Consider the following 14,784-nt stretch of genomic DNA (forward strand, 5'->3'; position numbering starts at 1 on the left):
TAAATGTTCATGTGCATGATATTGTGTGGACATATGTTTTCATTTTTCTGGGATAAATGCCCAGGAGTACAATTGTTGGTCATATGGTAAGTATATGTTTATTTTTAAAGTTTGAGGGTAGCCAAGACAAATATATAAGTTCTGTGGGCTCAGAACAAGTAGCCCCTCCCTGAGGAAGTCAGAGAAGGCAGTAGAATTTAGATATTAAAATTACAAACTATATTCAGTAGACTTGGTTTTGAACCTGAGAATTTCACTTTCTGGTGAGAGACTGAACAATTTAACTCTTTGCTTCGGTTTACGGTTCTGCAAGATGTGGATAGTGACTGCCACTAACTCCAAATGCTATCATGATTATTAAACTGAAAAAAAAATAATGTAGCGTGCATAGCACTATGTTTAGGACATAATGGTCAATAAATGTGACATATGTAATAGATGCTATTTGTGTCTTGCTTCTGTCCCCGGGGCACTTATCTTTCTGTCCATGAAAGCTCAGTGTCCATTAATGAGCAGCTATGACTCTTCCTAAAGGTTTCTGAGCACAGGTGGGGGAGGTTGAAAATGTGATGGAATTAATGCTGCTCAGGAACAGTCCTCAACAAATGACTGATAGGAGTTGGAAATATACTTTCATGAGCTGAACCAAATATCCTGGTTTGCTTAGGACTGAGCAGTTCCATGGAATCTGGGTCTTTCGGTACTAAAACCCACAGTCCTGGAAAACTAGAATGGTTGGTCAAGCACCTCTCATGGACAATCTTCCCTTCTATCTCTCTCCCTCCACTCCCCTAACATGGTTTCCCAGAGCCATCTCCAGGGCCAACCTAAGACAACTGCTTCTTGATCTCCCCAGAAGATGAAAGATGTGAGGTTAGAAAGAGTTGTTACAGAAATAAGGTGTTGCTGATGCAGTTGCAATGGCAAAGGTGCCATGGGATCTTTGGGTAGGTGGACCAGAAAAGTGTGCAGGAGGGGTGAGTGTGGAGACCCCACGAAAGTTTGGGAACCAGAAGAGAATGGTTGGACTTTCATCTACCGTTGGATGAGAGTCATTTGTGATGAGGAGAAGCAACTTGCCTGTCAAATGCTGACAAGTTTGGTATCTCTGATGTGGGGGCTAAGGCTGTGGCTTCAGTAGGAGCTGAGAGAAGAGGAGGTTGTGGCAGATCAGGGAGCTGACAAGAGCTTGGGCCAGGTTGTTGCAACAGGCTGGGGAAAGTTGAGAAAAAGTTGAAAGCAGCATCTTTGTGGAAGCATGGATGTGGGGAGGGAAGTACAAAGGTGACTCTAAGAAGAGTACAGTGACATTCCTTGTTTGGGGTGTGTGGAGGTGTCAGGCAAGAACTCCTCAGGCATCTACCAGCAGCCCAGCACCATGGCTGCCCACTCTGCGGTGGTGGTGTGGTTCACTACAATGAGGAGGCCCTTCAGTGGACAGGTAGTGGAAAGGCACGAGCAGCTCTGTACTTCCCTGGGAAGTTTGAAGGATGCATGAAGACACAGATCCTGATATATTTCTTGTTGTGATTGTCTTTCCAGGTTCTTCCTCAGAGTGGGTCCAGACGGAAGGAGGCCAATGGCTGCCATGCTCAGAGCTGTGTCAGGGGCCTTTAGGGGTCTTCGTAACTCCTCCATGCCTCTGTCAGCAAGAATGAGCAGCAATAGTGCAGACAGGAGCTGCGCCCTGGCTGAGAAAGTGGCTGTGATCACTGGGTCCACAAAGGGGTAAGCGAAAGGGAATCCCTCACTGCAGTATCACAAGATGTTAGTGTCCCCATCCCAGAGTGAGCTCAGCAATCAGTGCCCTTCTCAGACATCCCTGCCTGACACTCCCACAGCTCCAGCATTTACAATGAACTCTAAATCTTAGCAACTCTCCCTAAAACATCTGGTTCCTGAGTTCCAAGAAGGATGTAGTTGGAAAACCAGCTGATTCTGAGTCAATCAGAGTAGTGTTGGAATCTAATCTCTGCCACGTACTTGCTGGGTAACCAGAAGACATTTAACTTGTTATCATCAGGACAGCCCTCTTTCCCTGTCCTTCCTAGGCACATCACTGTGGTCTTTTGGGGTCCTGGTCTATCAGGGAGAAGCCCAAGACCTACTTGCTCTCAGACTCAGGGTTTCACTGGCTGCACAATGCCCACCGGCAGTAAGGCAATGGGCAGGACAACATCTCAAGACCAACTCAGAGACCTTTTATAGATGAACCTCCCCTTCTGCCATGTTTCTTTCAGTGTCCCTCTAGTTCTGCTCCTCCTCTAATTGCCACAAGGAGCCATGATCTGTAATGAGTCATTAGTGCAGACAGGAGGAAAGGAGGCTTCTGGTGTTGAGTGCTTCAGGACCACCATCTTCCTTTTGACTGTTCATGGTCTAGACCATCACTAATTTGGACCATTCCATTTTAGAACTGCTCAATCATTCCAGGTTTCCCAGACCCACATGGTGTTTTAAATTTTTGTGTGGGCTCCCCGTGCCCAGCCTTCATGACAAATGAATACCTCCAAAATGCCAACCTGCCCAGAGAGTTTCCAGGAGACAGGAGAAATATGCCTTCTGCCTTTTCATTACCGGGGCTAAGCCAGCCCTGCCCAGAGCAGCTTCAGACCTCTTAAAGTAAGGAGATGCAGAGTGGACAGAACATCTTTTTCAGCAGGGAAGTTTTTCCACTGCAGAGCAGAAGAAACTACTGGGCTTAGGAAAAGGAATTCCTACCAGAGGCCTCTGGTTAGAACTAAGGGAGAGAATGTTGGGCAGCTGAGGGTTCTCTATAATCGAGGATGAGTGCCCAGCACATTTACAAATGTTCATTTTAAAACCTTCCTTTTGGGGTGCCTGGGTGGCTTAGATGGTTAGGCATCTGCCTTCGGCTCAGGTCATGATCCCAGGGTCCTGGGATCGAGCCCCACTTTGGGCTCCCTGCTTGGCAGGGAGTCTACTTCTCCCTCTCTCTCCCTACTGTCTGCCCTGCTTGTGCATTCTCACTCTGTCAAATAAATAAATAAAATCTTAAAAAAAAAAAAGACTGAATAAATAAAACCTTCCTTTAACAAAATTAACGTGAAAATTTTCTCCCCTCTAAAATATGATTGTTATACATGGTAAGACTTAAATGAGGTAGCCTTGGTGAAGGCCTGATGTTTATAGTCATATTCAATTGTTCTTCCTCCCTGCTCGGAAGGATTTGGAGCAGCTCTTGGGTCATACTGTGGAACTCAATCTGTGTCTCATGATCAGGCTACTACGGGGAGAATGGGAACGGAATAAAGCCACCAAGCCATCTCTGCCCACAGGATCGGCTTCGCCATCGCGTGGCGCCTGGCCCAGGACGGGGCCCATGTGGTCATCAGCAGCCGGAAGCAGCAGAACGTGGACCGGGCAGTAGCCACGCTACAGGGGGAGGGGCTGAGCGTGACGGGCACTGTGTGCCACGTTGGGAAGGCTGAGGACCAGGAGCGGCTGGTGGCCACTGTGAGTGCCAGGGTTGGAAGGCAGATGGGGACAGGCAGGTTTATCCCTGGTGGGAGGGGCTGGAGGTCTCTAGCATTGGTGTCTAGGCCAACAACACATGTGACCCAGGATAGGGTCCTGCTCAAGGGATAAAACAAACGGACAACCAGTGTTGTGTCAGTGTGGCTGACAAGGGATGCTCCGGGTAAGGAAGGAACTCACATGGCCTAGACTAGAGGCTTGTTATCAAAGGGTAGTCTGATGACCCCTCAGTGGGGCATGTCCTGGGAACTTGCTGGGGACCCAGAATTTCAGATCTCCCCAGAGCTGCTGAATTAAAATCGCATTTAACCAGACTCCAGGTGAGTGTACTTGTTAGAGTTTAAGCAGCACAGTGCTAGTGCACCCCAGGTGTTGGGTTGGGGAGCCCACTAGAGTCACAGTCTGGTTAATCATGTGGTTAAGACCAGTCCTGGAAGGGGTGAGCTGTGAGGCAGAGGTGAGAGAAAGGGCAATGTAGAAGCAGCGACCCCATGAGTGAAGATCTGGACTGGGGAACGAGCTACCAAGTGAGTATCTTGTGGGGCAGAAATTAGATGCTTCCAGGAAGGTGAGAAACAAATATCTCACTCAACTTCTGATCTCCAAGGTCTGACTCTCTCCCAGGATGGCCCCAGGCAGGAAGGGGTTACTCACTTTGCTCTAGGTCATCAGTCTGGCTAGGGAAGGAGAGAGGCTTCTGGGAACCTTTTATTCCATTCCTTCAACCCCTATCCTGACATTTTCTCCACAGGCCCTGGAGCATTGTGGGGGCGTCGACTTCCTGGTATGAGTGGCAGGGTTCAACCCTTTGGTGGGGAGCACTCTGGGGGCCAGTGAACAGGTGTGGGACAAGGTGAGGACTGGGGTAGGATCTTACACAGCCTGCGTGGTTCTCTGTCCACATTTGCACACACACACATAGTACCTAAGGTCCCTCATACTCCTGTCACTACTGACGTTGATGGGTGGGGGATGAGGTCACCTGGGTCAAACCACCCATCAGGAAGCTAACAGGCACTGGTCTCCATATGCCAGGCACCAGCAGCCTCCCCTCTCTTAGGACTCTCCAAGTTGACTCTCCTTGTCCTGGCCACTACTACAAAGTCCTGAGACACCAGAAGAGATTTCTGGTCTGTCTATGGTGAAGGGTTCTGAGGATGTTCCGGTCTGGACTCATGGGCACCCACTCTGATCCCTTCAGTCTGGCTGTCCCAAGGGTCCCTCAGCTGTCCACAGACACAGCTGAGAGGAGGGACCCCCATCCAGACTTGCCATCCTATCTGGAATCCACCAAGCATTCTAGGGGCTTCTGTTGCCCCTGCCCTCCTGCCCCTGCTATCCTGGAGGTCCCCTGAGAGGGGTCGACACAGTCCTGACCCGCCTCCTCACCTTACGCTATAGGCAGAGATAGGTCCATGGGCAGGGTGAGCCATTCCCTCCTCACGGAGTCTTCTTCCGCTGACCGGCTCCTGCCATCTGTCCTTGCAGGTCCCGCCCCACCTCTGTTTGTTTCTCACATTCCCTGGTCTTCTGGACCCAATTCTCAGTTCCCCCTTCTCACTCCTCAGTCATCCTCAGACTTTTCCAATTAAAAACAAAACAAAACAAAACCAGTTCAGAACATTTCCTGACAGACTGAGTGCTCAGTGTGGATTCCCTCTCTCTTTCACACTTCCCTTAAGGCACTCACCAAAAACAAATCATCCTGATTTCTTCCCCCCTTCTCTTTTCTCAGGCCTCCTCTCTGGAGGGCCATGTTGACTGGGGAGAGGTGGTATGGATACCAGCCGCGGGAGGGTCTCCCAAACCACAGCTTGTTGGTGGTTCTCCTATGATCTGGGCAGGACAGGAACCTGAGAATCCGACACAGGCCCTCACATTCTTTCTCCTGAAGGACCCTGTCTATCGTACACAGTTAAAGATCAGGACCCAAGTCCTGAGGCTATCGGAAGTGCCTTGGGTCCTGCTCTGGCCACGGGTCTCCAAGTGACCAGTGAGAATGCACACTGGACAGACCTCATCTCTCCCTCTTCTCTGCTCTGATTTCAGATCCTGGACATGAATGTGAAGTCCCCGGCCCTGCTGCTGAGCCAGCTGCTGCCCCACATGAAGAACAGGGGGTGTGGCAGGGAGGGGCTGGTGGGCCCTGGGGTCTTCGTGCATGGGTGTCCTCTACCCTACATGAAGCACTTGGGCAGGAGCCCAGGAAGTGGAGGGTGGCGGGAGAAGAGGGAGGTGTGTCCTTTGGGACATGTTCTCCATTCTCAAACCTACCTTCTTCCCTATGGGATGAGACAATTCTGAAGAAAAAAAAAATTTGCTGGGAAGGAGGAAAAACCTGCCTTTCAGGTCCTCAGAGGACCTGTCATGAGCCCTTGTTCTTTTGATCTGAGAGAATGCAGGGACCTTGCTCCTGTAGTGGCAGCTCCAGGGAAGAAGGGTTAAGAAGGAGGTCACCTGGAACCCCAGCTCTGGTCCTTTGACTCCAACCCTCCTCTGTGAGCCATCTCACCAGTTTCCCTTCTGGTTAGAGGAACTATGGCATTTGCTCCTCCTCAAGTAACCTGCAGAGCCTGGCTCTTCTGCATTCTGGGCTACCTGGAAGCAGACCAGGCTGGGACTGCTTGGTGGCACACTGAGCTCACAGGAGTCTGTGGCTTGGGAGTCTGGGGCTCTGCTCTTGGGAAGTGCTGCCTATCAGTCTTGGGTCCCCCACCCAAGGAATACCTCCCTGGATATGGTCACTGGGTAGCATTGACCCCATCATTGACCTACATGTCCGCTAGGTTCTCCCCAGTGTTCCAGATAGACTCTCACCTTATCCTGAATCTTGAGCTGGCTTCCTCTTACTGTGAAAGTACAACTTCCTGGCTCATCTGGACTCTTAGGTGGATGCACATGTCATCTCATCCCATCCATCTCTTTACAGGACAGGCTCTGTGGTTCTGGTCTCATCTATGGTGGCCTATATGCCAATACCAGTGAGTATAAAACCCTTTGGATGGGGCTTGATGAGGGGCAGCAGAGTCTTGTTTTGTGTGAGGCCCTACAGTTGGGTGTGGGCAAACTGGTTAGTGACGGGAGTTGAGATGAACTTGATTGCTATAGATTTGGGACTATAATCTCACTTCGCCATAACATCTCTGAAAGCCAAGGATGTTAAGCCATTTGCCCAGGGTATGCACAGTTTATGGTAAAGCAAGTTCTGGGTTCTGGGATTTCCTCATTCCAGTTTCTTGGCTGAATGTTGGAAAGCACAGTGTGGCTTTCTCCATTTCAAGCTTGGACACATATGGCAGTAACTCCCTGGCATTTCTCTAAGCCTGGGCAAGGCCCTCTCTCTCAAAACTTCACCCCTTGAAAATGACTGTAGATGGGGAAAGGTGGAAGAAGGGATTTTAGTTTGGGCCAAAATTAAGTGCATCTACTTAGTCTGAGACCCAGAACCACAGCTCCGGCCATTCAGGTGACATTCCCTCCTGCTATAGACATTCCAATCCGCTCTGTCTACTTCCTTCTGCTTTTCAGAAGCTGGGAGTCTACAACACCAGCAAAACAGCACTGTTGGGTCTCTGTAAGTCTCTAGCGTAGAGCTGGCTCCAAAAGGCATCCGAGTGAACTGCTTGGTGCCAGGAATAATCAAGACTGAATTTGTCCAAGTGGTGAGGATCACAGTGTTTGCTCCCCAACACCTGCCCCATGGTCCCCACTGGTCCCTTCCCTGGTGTAGCTCCTGGGGCCCACAGAAACCTCCATACTTGGATTATAACTTCAGTCCAGGCCCATCAATCAGAGGCTCTACCCTGAAGCCTTTGGCACCAGTGGCCTCTCGTTTCCCTGCAGAATGGAGTCTCTATTCTCAGTAGGGAGCAAAGAAAAGTTCTGCCCCACTCCCCTCTCCTGAACAGGGTCATCCTCCCACAGAGGTATAGATCTGCCACAATGCCATTCCCACCACCCCTGCCTTACCCCCACCAACAGTCCTTCTGCCTATCACTGACTCGGAAATCTCTCCCCAGGAGAAATCATTGCCATACTTGCTACCTGACTTGAATGACATCTATGGATTGCAGCGGTAGGTGGGGTTTTGTGGCTTTAATGGCCTGTGATTACTCTGAAGCAAAGTTCAATTTCAAGAAGAGACAGAGCTCTGACTTTCCAGTCTGCTGGCTATTCCCTCTTGCTGGAGTCGAGAATGGCACAGCCTGGGACTAAGGGCTGGAGGGTGGGCATGGTCCTGCTGAGCCCACCATGACCTTCCCCGGAACCTGATTTGACTAGAATTCTTTGAGGTACTGGTCATTAGGGTCAATGCTGGACCCTGGGCCAGCAGAACCTAAAGTCAGAGGTTAACATTGCAAGGGGCTGTGACCTCAGTATGGCTCTCTTTCCTTCAGGTTTGGGGAACCCGAAGAGTGTGCAGGGATTGTGGCCTTCCTGTGCTCACCAGATGCCAGCTACATCACCGGCGAGAACATCATAGTAGCTGGCTACTCTCCTAAGCTGTGAAGCAGACTGTTAAGAGAGTGGGGCCATGGTTCTTAGTGTGCAGCTGGGGGCTTGGTGGAGAATAAGGAGGTGGGGAACCGTAGGGTCCAGAATCATACAGGAAATGAGAAGGAGAGCAAGATGTTTGAAATTTCTCATTTGGAAATAAACATGTTTGGAAACTCCCAGTCTGGGATCATCCTTGTTTGGTAGTGATACATGAGCATTTCCCTTGACCTGGAAGCCTCATCTCTAGATTAGTCCCTTCCCTTATCATCCCTAAGGATTTACTGCTTCTTCCCTTCCTTCCACCCTTCCCAATGAAATTGGAAATTGAGCAGGATACTTTCTATCTGCCCCTGTTTTTGTTTATTTTTATCTTTCAGGTCTCAGATCAAATAGAACCTCTGAGATACCTTCCCTTGACCACCCTGTGTAATTAATGTTGTTCCCACCCCAGTCACTTTCTATGACATTATCTGCTCTGTTTTCTTCACAGCATTTTTAACTCTTTGACCTTATTATTTTTACTTGTTTGCTTATTATATACTTTATTCATCAAAGGTAGGTTTCATAAGACCAGGCACCTTGTCTGTCGTGTTCATAGCCATGAACACCTTGCATATAAAAGATGCTCAATAAATATTTATTGAATGAGTTCACTGCCATCTTCCATTCTGGCTCAGTGATTCTTATGCTCATGTTTCAGACTGAAGCTCATCCATCTACTAGAGATCATTTTAGGGAGCCCTACAAACAGATGAAACATGTTCATTTCTGGATTGGACATTATTTCTCTTTCTCTGATGACCCACTTTCCAATATAATTTTGCCTTTTAATATCACCTGGCAATCTTCCTACATGGTCTCACTTGGGAACATCTCTCTTTCCTTTCAATGTGTTTTGAAACAACAGACATTTTTTTCCCCTCCCAGCTCTGCAAGTTAGAGGTCTGAGATCAAGGTGTCAGCTGGGTTGATTTCTTCTGAGGCCCCTCTCCTTGCCTTGCAGATGGCTGCCTTCTCTCTCTGTTTTCACATGGTCTTTCCTCAGTGTGTGTCTGTGTCCTAATCTTGCCTTATAAAGACATAAGTCATATAAGACCTCATTTAACCTTAATTATCTTTTAAAGACCCTATCTCCAAATATGTCTTTACCCTGAGGTGCTAGGGTTAGGACTTCACCATAGAAATTTGGAGGAGGGAACACAGTTTGGTCCAGAACATCAATCCTGTTAAGTCCTCTTCTGTCCCATCCCACCCTCCACTTTAAGAGTGGAGGCAGAAACAATTATCTGGGAACTCCAACTTCTCATCCTTCCTACTGCCTTATGAACTTGTCTGTGAGAAGTTCTCTCCTTTCCTCCCTCCCTCCACTCAGTGAAGGGTGTCCTCCCTGATTCCACCCTAACCTAAGATGGCTCCCACCTCTGCTCTAACTGGGCTTCTTTTCCCACGCTCTTGGGGTCTTTGAGCTGTCAGTTATTGTTTCATGTGTCTCTTTAGTACCTCCAGTGGCAAATTTAAGCCAGAGCCCTCGATCTACCACATCTGGCTCCACAGATCTCAAAACACTTCTGCACCCATGACAGGTTCTTTTCATGTTATTTTGTTTGGGACTCTGCTGGGGGCTATGGGCTCCTTGCCTGGAGTAGGTGTTCTATGCAATTATTTCCCTGCACTGTCTGGGGAGAGGAAGGATGGCTTCTCCTTTTTAGTGCCTATATTTACTCTCCCCTTTGGGAGGGCAGGTGGGGAGGCCAAGTGGTGCCAGTTCAGTAAGTCCTAGCTCACTCGTGATGTGGAGAGCTGCTGGCAGTCACTCTTCTTCCTGAATCAGGAGGAAGAGTTTGTGGGCTCCCAGAACTTTTTGCTGCCCTCTTGGCTTCCTTCTTTCCAGAGCCACCTGTACTACCTCTTCCCTTAAAAGCCGTTTTCATTCCATGTCAGAAAAATCATTTGAAACTTGGAAATAGGGGCACCTGGGTGACTCAGTTGGTTGAGTGACTGCCTTCGGTTTGGGTCATGGTCCTGGAGTCTCAGGACTGAGTCCTGCATTGGACTCCCTGCTTAGCAGGAAGTCTGCTTCTCTCTCTGATCGTCCTCTCATGCTCTCTCTCTATCTCATTCTTTCTCTCTCAAATAAATAAAATCTTTAAAAAAAAAACTTGGAAATGGACAGAACAGCTGGCAGAATATTTTCAGTGCAGTGTTGGGCTTGACTTTCTGTCATCTCTGAGCAAAGGTTAATGTGTAGGGTTTTTGTCTATTAGAGATGCAAATAATCCTGTCTATTAGAACAGACAATCCCAAAGGTTATGGTTTATTGTCTCATTGGAAGTTAAGCAGTTTTGTCTAACTGCCAAATCTTATTCTAACATTTCCTATCAAAACCTAGCTTCTCGAATGTTCTCTGAATTAGTCTTAACATGTTATTAGTTCTCTCATTAATTAAGCAGTCAGATCAGATTTGACACCTGTTCCTTTTTTATTTGTATGAGAATCATTGTGGGGTTTTTTTGAAAATAACTCTTTAAAACTGTTTCATTGTATGCAGGAATAAACAAAAAGGAGAGGATTAGATTTTGCTGTAGAACCATTTTTATAAGTTATGCTACTGAACTTCTCTCTATTATTCGTTTACCTTTCACATGAAAAATTGTTTAAATCCTCTTTCAGGGGCGCCTGGGTGGCTCAGTGGGTTAAACCCTCTGCTTTCGGCTCAGGTCATGATCCCAGGGTCCTGGGATCGAGCCCCGCATAGGGCTCTCTGCTCAGCGGGGAGCCTGCTTCCTCCTCTCTCTCTGCCTGCCTCTCTGCCTACTTGTGATCTCTGTCTGTCAAATAAATAAAATCTTTAAAAAAATAATAATAAATCCTCTTTCATTCATAAAGAGAAAGCTCCAGGAATCCTTTATCATCCTGTGACTGCCATATACTACCCTCTTTGTTTGACAAAGTGGTTTGAAAAAGTTGTGCGAGTTGTTTAAAAACTTGTCTAATGTCGAAGGTGATACGTGAAAAACATCATAGAATACCTAAAAATTAATGTTAGACGGGTGTGAAAAATTTCATGTCTCCGTGAGGTCATCCCTCCTGCCTTTGCTGCCAAGTTTTGATCTCTGCCAGGCATTTGCAGGGTCTCCACTGACCCTCTATCTCAATCAGTTTTAACTACCTCTCAAAGAAAGCTTCCAGTTGCAACACCTCTGCACAGACTTGCTCTTGTATCACCATAGAAACAAGACCCTCAGGGTGGAAAAAGAAAATACACATTTTAATGAGGAAGACTGCCGTAAGATAGGGACTAATGAGCTGAACAGCAAACAGAGTGGAAGTTGGAGTAGGCAGGAACTGGGTGGCAGCAAGCGCCGTCGGAGGAAGGAGACTGATGTCTTCTTGACCTCAGAAGGGAGAGACGAGATGTGGAGTCTAACTACTGTTTTGTGTTTTTTTTAAGATTTTATTTATTCATTTGACAGAGAGAGAGAGAGCGAGCACAAGCAAGGGGAGCGGCAGGCAGAGGGAGAGGGAGAAGCAGGCTTCCTGCCAAGCAGGGAACCCAACGTGGGGCTCAATCCTGGGATCATGATCTGAGCCGAAGGCAGACACTTCACAGACTGAGCCACCCAGGAGCCCCTCTAACTCCTGTTCTATGGGTCCGAGTTCCTGCATATCACAGTACTAGCGTGCAGGCTCCTGCTCTGGGGGTGGAGTAGTGAGGACAGAATTCTCATGGTCCTGAGTTGCCTTCAGATTATTTGGGGGGATGTGGCAAAACTGACACATGACATTTCATAAGTGTTAGGGACTGAATGGTCACCTTTCCCAACAAATCATGATGAAATCTAATCCCCAAGCTGCGGTAGTATTTGGAGACGGAGGCTTTCGGAGGTAATTAGCTCCTAAGGGTGGTGCCCCCACGATGGGACGAGTGCCCTCTAAGAAGAAAGCTGGCAAGCTGGCCTGTTCTCTTTCCACCCTATGAGGGCACAGTGAGAAGTCAGCAGTGTGGAACCCCGAAGAGGGTTTTCACCAGAACCTGACCATGCTGGCACCCTGGTCTCAGAATTGCAACCTTCAGAAATGTGAGAAGAAAAAGTCTGTTGTTTGTAAGTCACTCAGTCTATGGTACTTTGTTATGGCAGCTGGATTGAAGACAATAAGCTTAACAAAGAGAGTGTGCAAATGAATGAGAAAAATAGTTTCTAAATAGGTAAGTGGGCAAAATTTATAAAAAACAGTGAATAAGGAGGAAATCTTACTGGCCAACAAACATATGATAAAATTCAACTTAATTAGTAATTAAGGAACTCTAAATAAGACCAATAATGCATTACCATGATGCTCATCAAATTGACAAAGATTTTTATTTATTTCTTTTTTAAGATTTTGTTTATTTATTTGACAGAGATCACAAGTAGGCAGAGAGGCAGGCAGAGAGAGAGAGGGGGAAGCAGGCTCCCCGCTGAGCAGAGAGCCTGATGTGGGGCTCGATCCCAGGACCCTGGGATCATGACCTGAGCCGAAGGCAGAGACTTTAACCCACTGAGCCACCCAGGTGCCCCTGACAAAGATTTTTAAAGGGCCATACTTAATGGTGATGATGGATGAGATGAGTACATTCATACATTTTGGGTGGATATGGAATCTCTACGACTTTCTGGGAAATTGATTTTGGTGTGATGAATCAAGAACTTCAATCCATTTAATCCAGGATTTCTTTTCACTTACAGGAATCTAGACTAGAGAAGTGATTTATGAAATGTTGACTGCAACATTATTTGTAAAATTAAAATACTGGTAAAAGCCAAGAGCTCCCAAATAAGGAAATTGTTCATTATGTGTATCCTGCCAGTCTCCCCTTGCTCACCTCACTTCAACCACATGGCCCTCTCTGCTGTGCTGGGAGCAGAACAGGCTTAATCTAGCATTAGAACAACTGTTCTTACTGTTGGCTGTCCTTGGGATACCCTTCTTCCAGATATCTGCATGGTTTGCAGCCTTCCCTCATCCAGGTCTTTGATCAGATGTTATTTTGTAAGTGACACCCTTTTAAAACCTGCACCCCTCTACCATATTCCTCTTCCCATCTTCATTTTTCTCCTAGCCCTTATACCCCTCTAACATGCTCGATTACAAGTCAGTCTCTTTACAAAGTTCATCATTGTCTGGTAGCCTTGAAAAAGGTTTTAAATTTTAAAGCCCAATTAAATTCTGCATTTCACTGCACTGCAAGTTATTCCATGTTTCTAAAAATAAGACAGAAAGAAGGACCTTTGAGTCAAATCAAGATGTAAAAGGGCAGAGACTCCAAAATGTGAAATTGGCTGAGTGAGAAGCTGTCTTTCCTTGTTATGTGATAGTGATGAAACTGGTTAAACTTTTCCGCACTGCAGACCAGAGTGGTAGAAAATATTGTCTGTGTAGAGAAGGAGAAGTAAATTTCCCTCTACCCTTCTAGGTTTTTGGCTGAGAAACCCCAGATTACAAAAAAGAGATTAACAGGAGAAAAACAAATTTAATTTCATACATACAGGGTCCCAAAGATATGAGACCCAAAGAAGTGACCAAAGCAGGTAGCTTTTATTTTATGTTTTGACAAGGGAAGAATAAATTTGTGGAAGATGAACAAGACAGGGAAGTTGGAGTTTGGGTAAATTAGAGAGGAAGTAGTAAGATTTGTTTAGGTAGACTTCTTGACTCCAAATTCTGTCTCTGGTGATAAGGATGTCCCATTTCCTCCTGGCACAGAGAGGGTACATTTCACTTGGGAGATTTCTTTTCTGCTTTTAGAGAGACAAAGGATGCTCAGAGTGCCCTTCTTGTACCAGCTGTTTCTTATGTAAATTTAATTCAAAATAATCATTATGCACTTTTTGGGGTGGTCTACCCTGAACCCTCTCAGCTGTTTCTTGCTGCTTTTAGAAAGACAAGCTTTGATCTGAGCTGACCAAGCTGAAAGCAGAAAGGAGACAATATGCAGCTCTGTTAACAGAGACCCTCCTGCTTGTGGCAGGATTGCTGAGGCTCAGTTACTCCAACTTCTTGAAGAATTGCAAAACCCAGACTTTCTGCCCTGTTCTAAAATTAGCATAAAAGGCAAGGAGGTGGGGAAACACAACAGGGGGATAAAATTGGGACACCTGAGAGTCAGAGAAATGAAGGAAGTCAGAGTCCTTGGGCCCTTCCCACACACCTTCCTTAAATTGTGATTTAGGGAATCCTTCCTAGCGTGGGCTGCAGCCTGATCACAGGTGCAGATTATTCTGCCTTGGCTATCGTGTCACAGAGCCAACAGGGAAACAGTTGAATTTATAACAGCTCCTCCCAACTCCCCCCTTTCCTCTATAAAAGAGTGTTCCTCTCTTTTGTTCTCCAGACTTGCCCATGGTTTTTTTCTGTAGCTGGCATGTACTGAGTTGCCATTCTCTGCTCTTCCTGAATTAACCCATTTTGCTGGCCAGATAACTGGCAGTTTTATTTTTAAGGTTAACCACATGCTATAATAGATCCCTTTCTTGTTAAGTGAGTTTGAATTTGGTTTCTGACACTTGGAACAGAAGGGGTCCTGCCTCATACCATAACTGCCCATTCAGTTTTCCATGGACCACAACCTGACTTGGGTCCCAGGACTCCTCTGCAACTGCTGTTGCCATTCACTATTGATTGACTTTCTGGGTGCAATCTGATGAATCCGGGCTCCCGGGTGGTTCTGTCGGTTAAGCATCTGCCTTCAGCTCAGGTCATGATCCCAGGGTTCTGGGACTGAGTTCCACATCAGGCTCCCCACTCAGC

At 47.0% G+C, this 14,784-nt stretch overlaps 1 protein-coding gene across 1 annotated transcript; it reads left to right on the forward strand.

Annotated features, from left to right (window-relative positions):
• The first annotated feature begins 1,588 nt into the window (after positions 1–1,588).
• On the forward strand, positions 1,589–8,007 carry LOC125104490 (dehydrogenase/reductase SDR family member 2, mitochondrial-like). The gene is given in 8 exon segments (XM_047737077.1): positions 1,589–1,728; positions 3,300–3,477; positions 4,250–4,351; positions 5,548–5,620; positions 6,433–6,479; positions 7,027–7,084; positions 7,087–7,174; positions 7,896–8,007. Coding segments are annotated over 8 exon segments (798 nt in total).
• Positions 8,008–14,784: the final 6,777 nt, after the last annotated feature.

This window comes from Lutra lutra, chromosome 7 (assembly GCF_902655055.1).
Source record: "Lutra lutra chromosome 7, mLutLut1.2, whole genome shotgun sequence".
Taxonomy (NCBI): domain Eukaryota; kingdom Metazoa; phylum Chordata; class Mammalia; order Carnivora; family Mustelidae; genus Lutra; species Lutra lutra.